At 43.1% G+C, this 18,956-nt stretch overlaps 1 protein-coding gene across 3 annotated transcripts in view; it reads left to right on the top strand.

The window, feature by feature from the left end:
- LOC138638124 (probable cation-transporting ATPase 13A4) overlaps window positions 1-18,956 on the top strand; it is a 581,505-nt gene that overhangs the window by 383,858 nt on the left and 178,691 nt on the right. For all 3 annotated transcript variants that reach the window (XM_069727152.1, XM_069727151.1, XM_069727153.1), the window contains 2 exons: window positions 247-404; window positions 8,345-8,533. In XM_069727152.1, the coding sequence (XP_069583253.1) occupies window positions 247-404; window positions 8,345-8,533 (347 nt within the window). The remainder of the gene's footprint in view (window positions 1-246; window positions 405-8,344; window positions 8,534-18,956) is intronic.

Below are 18,956 nucleotides of genomic sequence, written 5' to 3'. Positions count from 1 at the left end.
GCCATATAGTCCGTCATTACTTGGCAGCAGGTTCCATCTCTGCACGGTGGACCCCGGGCTGCGAACGCACCTTATTCTACCGATCTTATTATTTGGTGCGTTCCGCTAGCCCTATCAACTTGTCAATGACTTATCAAATAATCAGCAACAACAAATTGTATTTTAGGTACCAAGTTATAAAATTATTCATGTATAAACTCTTCAAATAATTTTCTATTTTTAGTTAACATTCTTTTTATATTTTAGGATTCAATACAGCAAAAGGTGATCTGGTCAGGTCTATCCTCTACCCCAAACCAGTAAACTTTAAACTTCACAGAGATGCAATCAGATTTTTACTGGGGCTTGTGGCAATTACATTGATTGGAATGATTTACACACCTATTGTCTTTAAAAAAAATGGAGTAAGTTGTTTTCAGTTTTGTGATAATAAATTGTTCTAGCGGGTAATAACTAAAAGGTTTTTTTCAGACTGAAATAGGTATTCTCAAAGCACTACTGTATGTGCATTCTCAAAAGAACCTTCCATAACAATAAAATTAATGAGGTTAATTCACCAAATTGTTCATGTTGAACTGGGAACGCAATGTAATATTTTTTTGTCTCTCTGTATGATGCATTGCTGACCAATCATAAGCAGTGTGTGAGATATATGACAGGCAGAATTGATCTCCTGGTCTAACCTCTTGCAGTAGTCAGTGGGGGGAGGGGGGTAGTGCAACTGGGTTTATCTGGTTCATATTACAAAACATTACAGACCACGAGATTAGAGCTATCTGTCAGAGATGAAAAAATAAAATGTTTTACTACATTAGATTTAGAGATGTTTGTCAAACATTTCATACACTTAAAACTGTCCTTAAGTTATGGTTTTAAACTTTGCAAAATGAGCAGTCCCCACCTACAGTAGCTTTCAGAACAGGTCTCATAATCACAGATCTCACTGAGCTATGTGTTTGTTCAAATGCCCTGTTATTTCTATATCAATACGATAATAACATTAATTCACCCATAAAAAGCCACTGATGGCTGAGCTTGTGCTGAACTTAATTCTTCGGGCACAGACAGATGCCGTATAACTCTTGGGAGGATAGCATCACAATCCTCATTCTGGCTGCCATCTGTCTGTCCCTTTATACTAATACTACAGCTAAGTTACTCACAAGAATTGTCACTCAAGAAGGAATCTAGGAAGTAAAAGCAAAAAATTTTAAAGTTGTCTGCTGTTCAAGAGACAACGTAAAAATGCTCCTTTAACCCCTTACTGACATTGGACGTAATATTTCGTCCATGTGACCTGGGCCTATCTGTCTGTGGACGGAAAATTACGTCATTTTTTACTGCGACACTGCGACTGAAGTCGCGGTGAATGCATAAAAATTCCGGCGCCATCTTACCTCTAGATAGATGGTGCCATCATCCTGGGAGTGTCGCCGCCCTTCCGCAACCAAGATCACTGTGATTGGCTGTTCATTTCTCAGTGTTTCAAGCAATCAGATTGCCTGAAACCTGATGTCCCAGCCCACGATAGGTACTTCAGGAGCACCGATCCTAGGCTGGTGTCTTGCAATGCCAGACATTGCCTGAACCAACTCTGATTGGCGAGATTGACGATTACATCGATCGCGCCAATCACAGGACACAGCCGCGGTGTGACCGTGCTGTGACCTAGCTGTGCTCTGGATGTGACCTGCCTAGGATCAGAGCTGTGAGAGCTCTGATTCTAGGCTGTTTCCTGGCAATTGCAGGCATCACCAGGGCCAGCTCTGATTGGTGCGATCGATATCATCATTGATTGCACCAATGACAGGGCACAGCAGCGGTGTGAGTGCTCTATGACTTGTTTGTGATTGCTCTGCAGGTCCTCACAGTAGCTGAGGATTTCTGCAGAGTGTTCAATCTACAGGATCTGCACTGTGCTGGGCCATGTGGTGCCAAATAAGCCTGTGATACCACCATCCCTGCTGAAGAAAGAAGAACAAAGTAGAAAGAAGACAAGACAGAAGAAAGAAGACAACAAGTGTAAGTTTTTTGATCCCTGATCCCTGCCCGATCTCTCCCCATCCACCCCAATCCCCTCTTCCCCCATCCCCCTTCCTCCTCTTTTTACCACCCTCTATCCCCCTTTGCACCACCCCGTGCGCAAATCCAGCAGCCGCCGAGCATTGATTAGTAACGCAGTTCACCGATCAACTCTCATGCTCACTGTTTTCCACTTTTCTTTCACCCCCTTTCCTCCACCACCATGTGCACATCCAGCAGCACATCCAGCAGCCACCAAGCATTGATTGGTGACACAGATCACTGATCAGCACTTGTGCTCGCTGTCTTCCACTTTTCACCCCCTTTGCCCCACCCTAGTGCGCACATCCAGTAGCCGTTGAGCGTTGTTTGGTGACACAGTTCACTCAGCACTCGTGCTCACTCTTTTCCACTTTTCTTTTTCACTCCCCTTTGCGCCAGCCTCTTGCGCACATACAGCAGTCACTGAGCTTTGATTAGTGATGCAGTTCACTCACTAGAGCTCGTGCCTGCTGTTATCCAATTTTCTGACTCACCCTCCTTTTGCGCCACCTCAGTGTGCACATCCAGCAGCCACCAAGCTTTTATTAGTGACACAGCTGACTCTTCAGAGCTCGTGCCTGCTGTTTTACACTTTTCTATTCTCTTACTTACTTTCCCTGGTTGCTGCTTTTTTCAGCTTCTTTCAGCTTTTCCTTTTGAAACAAAAAAGTTTACACCAAGCACTATCTCACACACACAAACACTTTTCTTTTTCTCCACCCCCATACGCACATCCAGCAGCTGCCGACTTTGATTAATGACACAGTTCACTCATCAGTAGTGTTGAGCGATACCGTCCGATACTTGAAAGTATCGGTATCGGATAGTATCGGCCGATACCCGAAAAGTATCGGATATCGCCGATAACGATATCCGATACCAATACAAGTCAATGGGACACCAAGTATCGGAAGGTATCCTGATGGTTCCCAGGGTCTGAAGGAGAGGAAACTGTCCTTCAGGCCCTGGGATCCATATTAATGTAAAAAATAAAGAATTAAAATAAAAAATATTGATATATTCACCTCTCCGGCGGCCCCTGGACATCACCGCGGGTAACCGGCAGGCTTCTTTGTTTAAAATGAGCGCGTTTAGGACCTGAGAATGACGTCGCGGCTTCTGATTGGTCGCGTGCCGCTCATGTGACCGCCACGCGACCAATCAGAAGCCGCGACGTCATTCGCAGGTCCTAAATTCCTAGAATGAGGAGTTTAGTGCCTGAGAATGACGTTGCGGCTTGTGATTGGTCGCGTGGCGGTCAAATGAGCGGCACGCGACCAATCAGAAGCCGCGATGTCATTCTCAGGTCCTAAACACGCTCATTTTAAACAAAGAAGCCTGCCGGTTACCAGCGGTGATGTCCAGGGTCCGCCGGAGAGGTGAATATATCAATATTTTTTATTTTAATTCTTTATTTTACACATCACTATGTATCCGATACCGATTCCCGATACCACTAAAGTATCGGAACTCGGTATCGGAATTCCGATACCGCAAGTATCGGCCGATACTCGATACTTGCGGTATCGGAATGCTCAACACTACTCATCAGAGCTCATGCCTGCTGTTTTACACTTTTCTTTTCACTTACCGTATATACTCGAGTATAAGCTGACCTGAGTATAAGCCGACCCCTAATTTTGCCACAAAAATCTGGGAAAATTTAATGAATCGAGTATAAGCCTAGGGTGGAAAATGCAGCAGCTACCGGTAAATGTCAAAAGTGAAAATAGATACCAATAAAAGTAAAATTAATTGAGACATCAGTAGGTTAAGTGTTTTTCAATATCCATATTGAATCAGGAGCCCCATATAATGCGCAATAAAGTTTGATGGGCCCCATTAAATGCTCCATATTAAAATATACTCCATATAATCCTGCATAAAGGGTAATAAGGGCCCCATAAGATGCTCCATACAGACACTTGCCCCTTATAGTGCTGCACAATCGTTATGGCCCCATACAGATGCTCCATACATTCACTGCCCCTTATAGTGCTGCACAATCGTTATGGCCCCATACAGATGCTCCATACAGTCACTGCCCCTTATAGTGCTGCACAATCGTTATGGCCCCATAAGATGCTCCATACAGTCACTTGCCCCTTATAGTGCTGTACAATCGTTATGGCCCCATATAGATGCTCCATACATTCACTGCCCCTTATAGTGCTGTACAAACAATATGGTCCCATACAGATGCTCCATACATTCACTGCCCCTTATAGTGCTGTACAAACGTTATGGCCCCATGCAGATGCTCCATACAGTCACTTGCCCCATTTGCTGTGGCTGCGATAAAAAAAAATCATATACTCATCTGTCCATCGCTCAGGACCCCGGCACTTTTACCTGCTCCTCGTTCGGCTGCGGCTCCGTCCTCAGCACTGACGTTCAGCAGAGGGCGCGCACTGACTACGTCACCGCGCCCTCTGACCTGAGCGTCACAGCCAGAGGACGCTGATGATGGAGCCGCACCAGAACGAGGAGAGGTAAATATCGTGCAGCACTGCACTCCACCTCCCCGTATACTTACCTGCTCCTGGCGCGGTGCAGTCCCTGCTTCTCCCGACGCTGCATATTCTTCCTGTACTGAGCGGTCACCGTTACCGCTCATTACAGTAATGAATATGCGGCTTCACCCCTATGGGTGGTGGAGCCGCATATTCATTACTGTAATGAGCGGTACCATGTGACCGCTCAGTACAGGAAGAATATGCAGCGCTGGAAGAAGCAGGGACACGCAGGGACCGCACCAGGAGTAGGTAAGTATAATTAGATAGCCCCCGCTCCCCCTCCCCTGCCAACCCCTGCGTATGACTCGAGTATAAGCCGAGAGGGGGACTTTCAGCCCAAAAAATGGGCTGAAAATCTCGGCTTATACTCGAGTATATACTGTACTTTTTTTTCTTTCAGGTTTTTCTTTTCAAACAAAAAAGTTTACACCAAGCACTATCTCACATACACAAACAGTTAAATAAAGTACTGAAACAATCACAACATACATAAAAAAATGTTATCTAGCTTATCCCGTTCATCCCAAAATTGCTACTCAGGGGAGGAGGCATATGCTTTCCTTGCCTACGACACTGATAGCAAGGGAGAGGATCCCACATTCTTTATTTTTCTGATTCATCCTCCTCGTCCTCGTGCTGCTGAACCGTCACACAGATGTCCCAGGAAAGAAGATGAACCAGCGCTCCCCATTCCAGAAGATGAACCAGTGCCCCTCATTCCTGATCCCATATGGACCTCGCCCCCCAAAAATTATGAGCCACTGATTCCTCATTTTGTGGCAAAATCAGGAATCAAGTTTGACACTACCGGCCTCACAGAACTAGCCTTTTTCAAAGTCTTTTTCTCTGAGGATTTTGTTAACCTCATGGTGGGTAAATCTAATTTGCATGCTCATCAATTTTTGGCACAAACCCCGATTCAACAGTTTCTAACTGGTCTCCTGTAGTTGAACTGATGCAGTTTTGGGGCCTGGTCCTAAACATGGAGATTCTGAAGAAGCCAGAAATTCAGCTATATTGGAGTGTTGATGTTTTATACAACAATCCAGTGTTCTGAATGGGTATGACCTGGACACGTTTTGAGTAGGGTTGAGCGACCTTTACTTTTATAGGATCGGGTCGGGTTTCACGAAACCCAACTTTTTCAAAAGTCGGGTCGAGTGAAATCGGCCGATCCTATAAAAAAGTCGGGGTTGGGGTCGGCCGAAACTCGAAACCCAATGCAGTGCATTGGGTTTCCAATGGTTCCCAGGGTCTGAAGGAGCGAAAACTCTCCTTCAGGCCTTGGGATCCATAATTAAGTGTAAAATAAAGAATTAAAATAAAAAATATCGCCATACTTACCCTCTGACGCGCCCTGGTACTAACCGGGAACCTTCCTTCCTTAGAATCAGCCTTCCAGGACCTTGCGGTGACGTCGCTGTGACGTCGCGGCTTGTGATTGGTCGCGCGGCCGCCCATGTGACCGCTCGCGCGACCAATCACAAGCCGCGACGTCACCGCTACGTCACCGAAGGTCCTGGAAGGGCTGATTCTTAGGAAGGAAGGCTGCCGGAAAGAAGCAGGGCGCGTCCGAGGGTGAGTATATTCCGAGGGTGAGTATATTCCTAGTCCATCAAAGTCTGCATTTCAAAACGTCACTACTTCCCTTCCGAGCCCGGACATGTGCCCAAACAGTAGTTTTTGCCCACCTATGGGGTATCAGCATACCGAGGACAAATTGGACAATTTTTGGGGTCAAATGTCTCCTGGTACCCTTGTGAAAAAAAAATAGGGGCTAAAAGATCATATTTTGTGGAAAAAATACAGCTCTGGCAAAAATTAAGAGACCACTGTAAAATGTTCAGTTTGTCTGATTTTTCTCTTTATCGGTATATTTTTGAGTAAAATGTAATTTTTTTATTTTATTCTATAAACTACTGACAACATGTCTCTGAATTTCCAAGCAATGCATTTTGGATTTTTTTTCTGGAAAGGAGAAATGGTCAAAATTCTTTCAGACCTCAAATAATGCAAAGAAAACAAGTTCATAATCATTTAGAAACAACAATACTAATGTTTTAACTCAGGAAGAGTTCAGAAATCAATATTTTATGGAATAACTATGATTTTTAATCACAGCTTTCATGCGTCTTGGCATGCTTTCCACGAGTCTCACATCGCTTCTGGTGCAAAAAATGTAAGCAGTTCTTTGTTTGATGGCTTGTGACTATCTATCATCCTCTTGGTTACATTCCAGAGGTTTTCAATGGGGATCAGGTCTGGAGATTGGGCTGCCCATGACACGGTTTTGATGTGGTGGTCTCTAAATTTTTGCCAGAGCTGTATGATTTTTTATTTTCACGACTCTACATTATAAACTTTAGTGAAACACTTTGGGGCTAAGAGTTCTCACCACACGTCTAGATAAGTTCCTTAGGGGGTCTAGTTTCCAAAATTGGGTCAATTGTGGGGGCGTTCCACTGTTTAGGCACATCAGGAGCTCTCCAAATGCGACATGGCATCTGATCTCAATTCCGGCCAATTTTGCGTTCAATTCCGGCTCTCCTTCTTTTCTGAGCTCCGCCATGTGGTTTTTCCCCATATATTAGAAATCGGAATGTTCAGGAGGAACTGCATTATAAATTTTGGGGTTCATTTTTTCCTCTTACCCTTGTTAAAATAAATAAAATTAGTCTAAAGTTACATTTCGTGAAAAAAGTTAAATGTTCATTTTTTCCTTTCACATTCCATCAATTCCTGTGGAGCACCTGAAGGGTTAATAAACTTCTTGAATGTGGTTTTGGTCATTCTGAGGGGTGCAGTTTTTAGAATGATGTAACTTTTGGGTATTTTCTGCCATATAGACCCCTCAAAGTGACTTCAAATGTGAGGTGGTCACTAAAAAAAAGATTCTGTAAATTTTGTTGTAAAAAATTAGAAATCGGTGGTCAAACTTTATAACTTCCTAATGAAAAAAAGTTGTGTTTCCAAAGCTGTTCTGATGTAAAGTAGACATGTGGGAAATGTTATATATGAACTATTTTGTGTGACATATTTAATTTGATTTAAGGGCATACAAATTCTAATTTTAAAAATTGCAAAATGTTCAAAATTTTCACCAAATTTCCATTTTTTTATACAAACTCGGGTTATATCAAAGAAATGTTACCACTAACGTGAAGTACAATATGTCCCACCATAAAAATCTCAGAATCGCCTTGATCCGTTAAAGTGTTCCAGAGATATTTCTTAATAAAGGGACAGTGGTCAGTATTGTAAAAAATTGGCCCTGTCATTATCATGCAAACCACGCTCAGAGGTAAAGGGATTAAGGAGAAACTCCATCTGAAAAAAAAATTCCCGTTTTAGTTATCCAACAGTTACATTATCGCTTGTGTCCAGACATACGGAGTTTACACTATTTTTACTTACATTCATGGTGCATTTTTCGAGATCCTATAGTATGTTGCTCTCTATATGGCTGTAGATGAAGAAGTTTATACATAACATAACAAAAGAAACGTCTTTGTTTTCAGGACATACTACAGAGTTTACATAGAATTTTCTCCTAGTATCATTTCTGACAATAGTAATAAAACAGTTACTATATTGACTATCAGTATTATTATGATACATGGTAGAGCCATGATATTTAATATTTTATCATCCATTAGTGTTTTTGCAGCTATAAAGCTGTATAAACTGATTATGTGAATTATGATGTAGGTATAAGATATTTCATTTACGATTTTGATAAATTCAGTCTCATGTTTATGATTTAGGCTTCCACTTTCGAAATTGTCCTCTGGACATTAAATATCATTACTGGCAGCATTCCTGCAGCTCTGCCAGCAGCTGTCCAAGTCTGTATACTTTATTCCCAAATAAGGCTTCAGAAGAATGGCATATTTTGTCTAAGTGCACAGCGGATTAATATGTGCGGACAACTAAACATTATTTGTTTTGATAAGGTAAATTATCATTATGTGTTTTGTTGTCTACTTATTTTATGATCAAACATATAATGGCCACAATTCATCAATGATTTTATGCCAGAATTCTAGCATAAAAACTTTGAAAAATTGTAAAATGTTTGCTCAACAAGGCTGTTTTAAATTTTTACAACTTTTTCACACCGTTTTTGCCTGGCACTGACAAAATGGGCAGAGTTGGGGTGACTGCACTTGTCACATTTATAATGAGTGGCAGCGTTCCTTACTCCAGAATTCTTAGTCCATTCTCCAACTGGAGTAAGATTTGTGGTGAGGCGCACACAGATGTGCATGGCACATTGCGCCTTGCTTGATTCGTTAATGGGCAGCACGGTGGCTCAGTGGATAGCACTGGAGTCCTGGGTTCTAATCTCACCTTGGACAACATCTGCAAGGAGTTTGTATGTTCTCCCTGTTTTTCCATGGGTTTTTTCCGGGTACTCCGGTTTCCTCCCACATTCCAAAGACATACTGATAGGGAATTTAGATTGTGAGCCCCATCGGGGACAGTGATGATAATGTGTGCAAACTGTAAAGCGCTGCGGAATATGTTAGCGCAATATATATAAAAAAAATAAAGATTATTATTAATAACTTCTTATTGAATCAGGTGCCTCGCACTCCAGCCTTGAGCCCTCATCAAAACCAACATGAAAAGTTCACGTCTTGATGAACTGCGGCCATTGTGTGCAATAGTTGAATTTCCTACCTACATATACTGTATAGTATGCATGAACAGTACAGACTAAAAGTTTGGACACACCTTCTCATTCAATTTCTGTATTTTCATGACTCTGAAATTGTACATTCACACTGAAGGCATCAAAACTATGAATTATCACATGTGGAATTATATACTTAACAAAAAAGTGTGAAACAACTGAAAATATGTATTATACTCTAGGTTCTATATCACAGAACATATAATAAAGGTGCCAACAAAAACAGAAATTCACAGCAAAAGAACACCATATATGAATAGAATAATATACCCAATAAAACTTAACATTTAATAATACTCTTTATAATAAAAACACATACCACATACAACCTAAAACCAGTACCAGTTGCTTGACACAAAGATATAAGACAAAGATACAGGGTGCTCTCGGTCCCTAGGGTCCCGACTATCTGTCCCCTACCTTGCTGCGGAGGTTGGCACCCTATATATCCTGCGCAGTGGTGCCCCCGCTCAACGTAGGCTATCCCTAAATCGCCCTAATAGGCCCTTACGTTCAAGAAAATAGAAAAAAGTCAAACAACAGAACATACACTCATAAACTTATAACTGATACTAATGAACTTATTGCACTTGCCCAGATATATAAGTGCATAACATAATACACGTTTGGATGTTGCATTAGGAGTGATAAGCAACAAACTAGGGAAACCTATAGCAAATCCCTAGAATGACCCTACCTGCCAGTGGGGGTTGGCACCCTAGAATCCTGGGCAGATGGTGCTCCCACTCTGCGTAGTCTTCCCCTCGTAACACCCTAGGCTACTTGCAAGGGGATAACAAAAATACCATACAAAATATACAAAATAGGGGCAAAAACAACACTTCAATCGAAATAATGCACGACAGGGCCCAACACAGCACACCAAACAGTATTAATAAATAGAAAAAATCTAAATGTACAATTCTCAAATATGAAATTCTCTTTAAAGTATGAAAATCTCGACGCATTTCCCTGAAATCAGTTCATGAGGAGACATACTTATAAGCATTCAGAGAACTTATCTGAGTGAAGATTCAGGAGGATAAAGATCACACTCTAAGCCATTAATGTGCGGTGGGGAACAGTGTCCATCCGGTACCACAGGTCTAGATCAGCCCTATGTTGCAGACATTGTGACCAGCTTATATAGAGTAAATACCTTCTTGTTAGTTCTAATTTCCCCGCTCGTTCCGGCATCGGTAGTACTTCCGGGGTCATAGTTCAGCCTTACCATATCATGTGACTCATTACTATAGTGGACACTAATGCGCCTACAAATATCCCAGTGCTTAAATTTCTCAGATATGTAAGGCGCTAATACGCTATAAGCGTGACCATGCTCCATTTAATTTGGAACATACTGAAGGAGCACGGAGCTGTTAGCCGGTGTTAGTACTTCCGGGGTTATGAACTCCTACATGTGCGGTTCACCATTGCGTCTCACAGTGCACAATCGCACAGTATGTGAAGTGCATATTAGTGCACAGCGTACCCACCAATAAAAAAGAAAGAAAAAGCGCTACCAGACCAAGCCAGTGTACATGCGCTGACAATGCATTAATACTCCATTTAATTTGAGAAATGATCTGAGGATCATAGGTACCTTTGATGATAAATCTGGGGAAGTAAGAAAGGCTATTTTAAAACATTGGGGAATCCTTAAAATGGACCCTGATATATGTGATATCATCCCGGATGCCCCGTTGATTACATACAGGAGGGGGAGGTCGATTCGTGACCAAATAATCCATAGTGCCTTTCCTCCTTTAAAGAAAACCCCCACTTGGTTGGAAAATAGACAAACCGGCACTTTCAAATGTGGAAAGTGTAAGTTTTGCAAGTATGTTTCCAGATCCAACTCTTTTGCTAGCTCCCACACTAAAATTAGGTATGACATGAGGCATTTTGCCAATTGTAAGACTGAGGCGGTTGTTTACCTGTTTCAGTGCAACTGCCCTAAAGATTATGTGTGCAAAACAAAGAGGGAGCTACGCAGAAGAGTTGGTGAACATGTGGGGGACATACTAAATAAGCATGATACTTCTATCTCTAATCACGTGATGGAAGTGCATGGGGGTGACCTCAATTGTTTCTGTTTTTCTGTGATAGAAGTGGTTAAACCATCAGAGTGAGGGGGGGACTGGGATCGTCTAATCCTCCAAAAGGAGACTAAATGGATTTTTCGTATGACGAGCATTAAACCAATAGGATTGAATGATCAACTACAATTTGGATGTTTTGTATAGAAGGTATACGGACTCTGATCCCTATTAAATCCTAGACTTGATATAATTCCCATGATCCATTGCCCCGAATGGGGTCTGATTGCTATCTTTATTTGATGTAGATCGCATCTATATATATTTTCTGATATGGCCTTGGCTGGAAAGTCAGGAGGATTTAATCTGTTTGTTTTTTAGATTTATACTTTTTTGGTAGTAACTCCTCAAATCACATTTATATATGTAAAAAAGTCCCCCTGTGGGTGCGCTTGCGCACTGAGTAGCGTTCTTTACATTGTGCGATTTCGCACTTAGAATTGCATAGGTGTACCGCATTTTAGATTACTTAGTGCATAACTCCGGAAGTACCTGTCATTGGTGTAATCGGTGCTATTTTATAACAACTCAAATTAAATGGAGTATTAATGCATTGTCTGCGCATGTACACTGGCTTGGTCTGGTAGCGCTTTTTCTTTTTTTTATTGGTGGGTACGCTGTGCACTAATATGCGCTTCACATACTGTGCGATTGTGCACTGTGAGACGCAATGGTGAACCGCACATGTAGGAGTTCATAACCCCGGAAGTACTAACACCGGCTCACAGCTCCGTGCTCCTTCAGTATGTTCCAAATTAAATGGAGCATGGTCACGCTTATAGCGTATTAGCGCCTTACATACCTGAGAAATTTAAGCGCTGGGATATTTGTAGGCGCATTAGTGTCCACTATAGTAATGAGTCACATGATATGGTAAGGCTGAACTATGACCCCGGAAGTACTACTGATGCCGGAATGAGTGGGGAAATTAGAACTAACAAGAAGGTATTTACTCTATATAAGCTGGTCACAATGTCTGCAACATAGGGCTGATCTAGACCTGTGGTATCGGATGGACACTGTTCCCCACCGCACATTAATGGCTTAGAGTGTGATCTTTATCCTCCTGAATCTTCACTCAGATAAGTTCTCTGAATGCTTACAAGTATGTCTCCTGATGAACTGATTTCAGGGAAACGCGTCGAGATTTTCATACTTTAAAGAGAATTTCATATTTGAGAATTGTACATTTAGATTTTTTCTATTTATTAATACTGTTTGGTGTGCTGTGTTGAACCCTGTTGTGCATTATTTCGATTGAAGTGTTGTTTTTGCCCCTATTTTGTATATTTTGTATGGTATTTTTGTTATCCCCTTGCAAGTAGCCTAGGGTGTGTCGTAGCTGTTTTTCGTTCTGACCCAAATGTCAGCTGACAGATTACCAGTGAGACCAAATTGTGGAGTTACGCCCGTCATTTTACAAGCGCGCTTGGAGACAAAAAGACACCTCACACATATCCTGTGAGCAAGTCACTTTTATCTGAAGTAATAGAGCAAGAAGCAATATTTTATACCATTTACAATAAATGTAACTCAATTCATGTAGCCCCCACCATCACCAAGGGTCATACTGACCTTTAATCTCTCACGTACCAAATAACATGTTGTGACTGAATATAGAGAACATACATGATAAGAAGTATGGTCTCCTTGAAGCGGAGACACTAAGACTACTGCATCAACAGATTCTAGTAATTCTAACAATTAAAGGCAAGAGGCACTTAAAGGCAAACTATTAACCCTTCTATATCAATTTCCCCCTTTTGTAACTGGTATAACCTCTGTCACGGGGTCATCTGATATCCACAAACGAGCTCCTGTCTCATGGGTCTAATACCCACAAGGGGACTTCCTACCTGCTTCACCCATCCACCCTCAGTGTGGACACTCACCTCCCCCGTCAGCAGTGGCTACACGGGGCCTATGATACACTACAGAAGGTTCAGCCTTAGATTTTTTTCTACACCTACATTATTCCATAGCTTAGGTAATATATATATTAGCACTTTTACGGCTACATAAAACAATAAGCAAAGCAACAAAATTTGCATACAAGTCTGTAAAATACCAAAAATAATCCATCCCACTAAGCCAATTGGCTGGATTTAAAAAGGAGTCTCTATATTGTATTAGTCTCATTAAGTTCCTTACGGAACCTAGAAAATCTGAGTCCAAGTCTCACTTGTGCATGCAGTGTGGTGTTAATACCTTCCTTGGGTCCTGGGGTAAGGCTAAGTACAGCATAGTCCTTGCAGATACTGGGCTGTGTGCACAGATCCAACAGTCCAGCAGTTTTTGTCCTTCCGCGTCTTTTATAAGAAAAGCAAGACGTTGAATAAGTTTGTTCATCCAGTGTCTCTGTAAGGTGCAAACATCCTACCACTGCCAGCACGGTGATTAGGACAACAGTCATTCTGCTGGTGAAAAGATCTTTTTGCAGTGACTGGCATGAATCCAGGTGGGCTTTCCCTCAAGTTTCCCTGAGGTGAATGTGTGTTATGAAAGGCAATTCAGTACCACAATGGACATAGCGGTCAGAGCACATACAGTGATCTGACAATAACCCAAAATCATAGAACGAGCTCTGAGACGTGGGAACTCTGCAGACCGCAATCCCTAATCCTCTCCAAACAACACTAGAGGCAGCCGTGGATTGCGCCTAACTCTGCCTATGCAACTCGGCACAGCCTGAGAAACTAACTAGCCTGAAGATAGAAAATAAGCCTACCTTGCCTCAGAGAAATACCCCAAAGGAAAAGGCAGCCCCCCACATATAATGACTGTGAGTTAAGATGAAAAGACAAACGTAGAGATGAAATAGATTCAGCAAAGTGAGGCCCGACTTCCTCAACAGAGCGAGGACAGAAAAGGTAACTTTGCGGTCTACACAAAACCCTAAAGAAAACCACGCAAAGGAGGCAAAAAGACCCTCTGTACTGAACTAACGGCACGGAGGTACACCCTCTGCGTCCCAGAGCTTCCAGCAAAAAATTAGACATGCTGGACAGAAAAAATAGCAAACAAATAGCAAAGAAGAACTTAGCTATGCAGAGCAGCAGGCCACAGGAATGATCCAGGGAAAAGCAAGTCCAACACTGGAACATTGACAGGAAGCCAGGATCAAAGCATTAGGTGGAGTTAAGTAGAGAAGCACCTAACGACCTCACCAGATCACCTGAGGGAGGAAACTCAGAAGCCGCAGTACCACTTCCCTCCACCAACAGAAGCTCACAGAGAGAATCAGCCGAAGTACCACTTGTGACCACAGGAGGGAGCTTTGCCACAGAATTCACAACAGTACCCCCCCTTGAGGAGGGGTCACCGAACCCTCACCAGAGCCCCCAGGCCGACCAGGATGAGCCACATGAAAGGCACGAACAAGATCGGGAGCATGGACATCAGAGGCAAAAACCCAGGAATTATCTTCCTGAGCATAACCCTTCCATTTAACCAGATACTGGAGTTTCCGTCTAGAAACACGAGAATCCAAAATCTTCTCCACAATATACTCCAATTCCCCCTCCACCAAAACCGGGGCAGGAGGATCAACAGATGGAACCATAGGTGCCACGTATCTCCGCAACAATGACCTATGGAATACGTTATGTATGGAAAAAGAATCTGGAAGGGTCAGACGAAAAGACACAGGATTAAGAACCTCAGAAATCCTATACAGACCAATGAAACGAGGTTTAAACTTAGGAGAGGAAACCTTCATAGGAATATGATGAGAAGATAACCAAACCAGATCCCCAACACGAAGTCGGGGACCCACACGGCGTCTGCGATTAGCAAAACGTTGAGCCTTCTCCTGGGACAAGGTCAAATTGTCCACTACATGAGTCCAAATCTGCTGCAACCTGTCCACCACAGTATCCACACCAGGACAGTCCGAAGACTCAACCTGTCCTGAAGAGAAACGAGGATGGAACCCAGAATTGCAGAAAAATGGTGAAACCAAGGTAGCCGAGCTGGCCCGATTATTAAGGGCGAACTCAGCCAAAGGCAAAAAGGACACCCAGTCATCCTGATCGGCAGAAACAAAGCATCTCAGATATGTTTCCAAGGTCTGATTGGTTCGTTCGGTCTGGCCATTAGTCTGAGGATGGAAAGCCGAGGAAAAAGACAAGTCAATACCCATCCTACCACAAAAGGCTCGCCAAAACCTTGAAACAAACTGGGAACCTCTGTCAGAAACGATATTCTCTGGAATGCCATGTAAACGAACTACATGCTGGAAGAACAATGGCACAAAATCTGAGGAGGAAGGCAATTTAGACAAGGGTACCAAATGGACCATCTTAGAAAAGCGATCACAGACCACCCAAATGACTGACATCTTTTGAGAAACGGGAAGATCAGAAATAAAATCCATAGAGATATGTGTCCAAGGCCTCTTCGGGACCGGCAAGGGCAAAAGCAACCCACTGGCACGAGAACAGCAGGGCTTAGCCCGAGCACAAATCCCACAGGACTGCACAAAAGTACGTACATCCCGCGACAGAGACGGCCACCAAAAGGATCTAGCCACTAACTCTCTGGTACCAAAGATTCCAGGATGACCAGCCAACAATGAACCTCAGAGATAACTTTATTGGTCCACTTATCAGGGACAAACAGTCTCTCCGCTGGACAACGATCAGGTTTATTAGCCTGAAATTTTTGCAGCACCCGCCACAAATCAGGGGAGATGGCAGACACAATTACTCCTTCCTTGAGGATACCCGCCGGCTCAGACAAACCCGGAGAGTCGGGCACAAAACTCCTAGACAGAGCATCCGCCTTCACATTTTTAGAGCCCGGAAGGTACGAAATCACAAAGTCAAAACGGGCAAAAAACAGCGACCAACGAACCTGTCTAGGATTCAACCGCTTAGCAGACTCAAGATAAGTCAAGTTCTTATGATCAGTCAATACCACCACGCGATGCTTAGCTCCTTCAAGCCAATGACGCCACTCCTCAAATGCCCACTTCATGGCCAGCAACTCTCGGTTGCCCACATCATAATTTCGCTCAGCAGGCGAAAACTTCCTGGAAAAAAAAGCGCATGGTTTCATCACTGAGCAATCAGAACCTCTCTGCGACAAAACAGCCCCTGCTCCAATCTCAGAAGCATCAACCTCGACCTGGAACGGAAGAGAAACATCTGGTTGACACAACACAGGGGCAGAAGAAAAACGACGCTTCAACTCTTGCAAAGCTTCCACAGCAGCAGAAGACCAATTGACCAAATCAGCACCCTTCTTGGTCAAATCGGTCAATGGTTTGGCAATACTAGAAAAATTGCAGATGAAGCGACAATAAAAATTAGCAAAGCCCAGGAACTTTTGCAGACTTTTCAGAGATGTCGGCTGAGTCCAATCATGGATGGCTTGGACCTTAACAGGATCCATCTCGATAGTAGAAGGGGAAAAGATGAACCCCAAAAATGAAACCTTCTGCACACCAAAGAGACACTTTGATCCCTTCACAAACAAAGAATTAGCACGCAGGACCTGAAAAACTGTTCTGACCTGCTTCACATGAGACTCCCAATCATCCGAGAAGATCAAAATGTCATCCAAGTACGCAATCAGGAATTTATCCAGGTACTCTCGGAAGATGTCATGCATAAAGGACTGAAACACTGATGGAGCATTGGCAAGTCCGAATGGCATCACTAGATACTCAAAATGACCCTCGGGCGTATTAAATGCAGTTTTCCATTCATCTCCTCGCCTGATTCGCACCAGATTATACGCACCACGAAGATCTATCTTGGTGAACCAACTAGCCCCTTTATTCCGAGCAAACAAATCAGATAACAATGGCAAGGGGTACTGAAATTTAACCGTGATCTTATTTAGAAGGCGGTAATCTATACAAGGTCTCAGCGAACCATCCTTCTTGGCTACAAAAAAGAACCCTGCTCCTAATGGTGACGATGACGGGCGAATATGCCCCTTCTCCAGGGATTCCTTCACATAACTGCGCATAGCGGCGTGCTCAGGCACGGATAAATTAAACAGTCGACCTTTTGGGAATTTACTACCAGGAATCAAATTGATAGCACAATCACAATCCCTATGTGGAGGTAGGCCATCGGACTTGGGCTCATCAAATACATCCCGGTAATCAGACAAGAACTCTGGAACCTCAGAAGGGGTGGATGACGAAATTGACAGAAATGGAACATCACCATGTACCCCTTGACAACCCCAGCTGGACACCGACATGGATTTCCAATCTAATACTGGATTATGGGCTTGTAGCCATGGCAACCCCAACACGACCACATCATGCAGATTATGCAACACCAGAAAGCGAATAACCTCCTGATGTGCAGGAGCCATGCACATGGTCAGCTGTGTCCAGTATTGAGGCTTATTCTTGGCCAAAGGCGTGGCATCAATTCCTCTCAATGGAATAGGACACTGCAAGGGCTCTAAGAGAAACCCACAACGCTTAGCATACTCCAAGTGCATCAAATTCAGGGCAGCGCCTGAATCCACAAATGCCATGACAGAATACGATGACAAAGAGCAGATCAAGGTAACAGACAGAAGAAATTTTGACTGTACCGTACCAATGGTGGCAGACCTAGCGAACCGCTTAGTGCGCTTAGGACAATCAGAGATAGCATGAGTGGAATCACCACAGTAGAAACACAGCCCATTCAGACGTCTGTGTTCTTGCCGTTCAACTCTGGTCAAAGTCCTATCGCACTGCATAGGCTCAGGTTTAAGCTCAGGTAATACCGCCAAATGGTGCACAGATTTACGCTCACGCAAGCGTCGACCGATCTGAATGGCCAAAGACATAGACTCATTCAAACCAGCAGGCATAGGAAATCCCACCATGACATCCTTAAGGGCTTCAGAGAGACCCTTTCTGAACATAGCTGCCAGCGCAGATTCATTCCATTGAGTGAGCACGGACCACTTTCTAAATTTCTGACAATATACCTCTATCTCATCCTGACCCTGACAAAGAGCCAGCAAATTTTTCTCTGCCTGATCCACTGAATTAGGTTCATCGTACAGCAATCCGAGCGCCAGGAAAAACGCATCGATATTACTCAATGCAGGATCTCCTGGCGCAAGAGAAAATGCCCAGTCCTGAGGGTCGCCGCGCAAAAAAGAAATAACAATCAAAACCTGCTGAACTGGATCACCAGAGGAGCGAGGTTTCAAGGCCAGAAATAATTTACAATTATTTTTGAAACTCAGAAACTTAGTTCTATCTCCAAAAAACAAATCAGGAATAGGAATTCTTGGTTCTAACATAGATTTCTGATCAATAGTGTCTTGAATCTTTTGTACTCTTGCCGAGAGCTGATCCACAGATGAAGACAGACTTCTAATGTCCATCGCTACACCTGTGTACGGAACCACCCAAATGTCTAGGGGAAAAAAAAGGCAAAACACAGTGCAAAGAAAAAAAAATGGTCTCAGAACTTCTTTTTTCCCTCTATTGAGAATCATTAGTACTTTTGGCTTCCTGTACTGTTATGAAAGGCAATTCAGTACCACAATGGACATAGCGGTCAGAGCACATACAGTGATCTGACAATAACCCAAAATCATAGAACGAGCTCTGAG

This window comes from Ranitomeya imitator, chromosome 5 (genome assembly GCF_032444005.1).
Source record: "Ranitomeya imitator isolate aRanImi1 chromosome 5, aRanImi1.pri, whole genome shotgun sequence".
NCBI lineage: Eukaryota > Metazoa > Chordata > Amphibia > Anura > Dendrobatidae > Ranitomeya > Ranitomeya imitator.
This window is presented reverse-complemented; position numbering and strand designations above follow the sequence as displayed.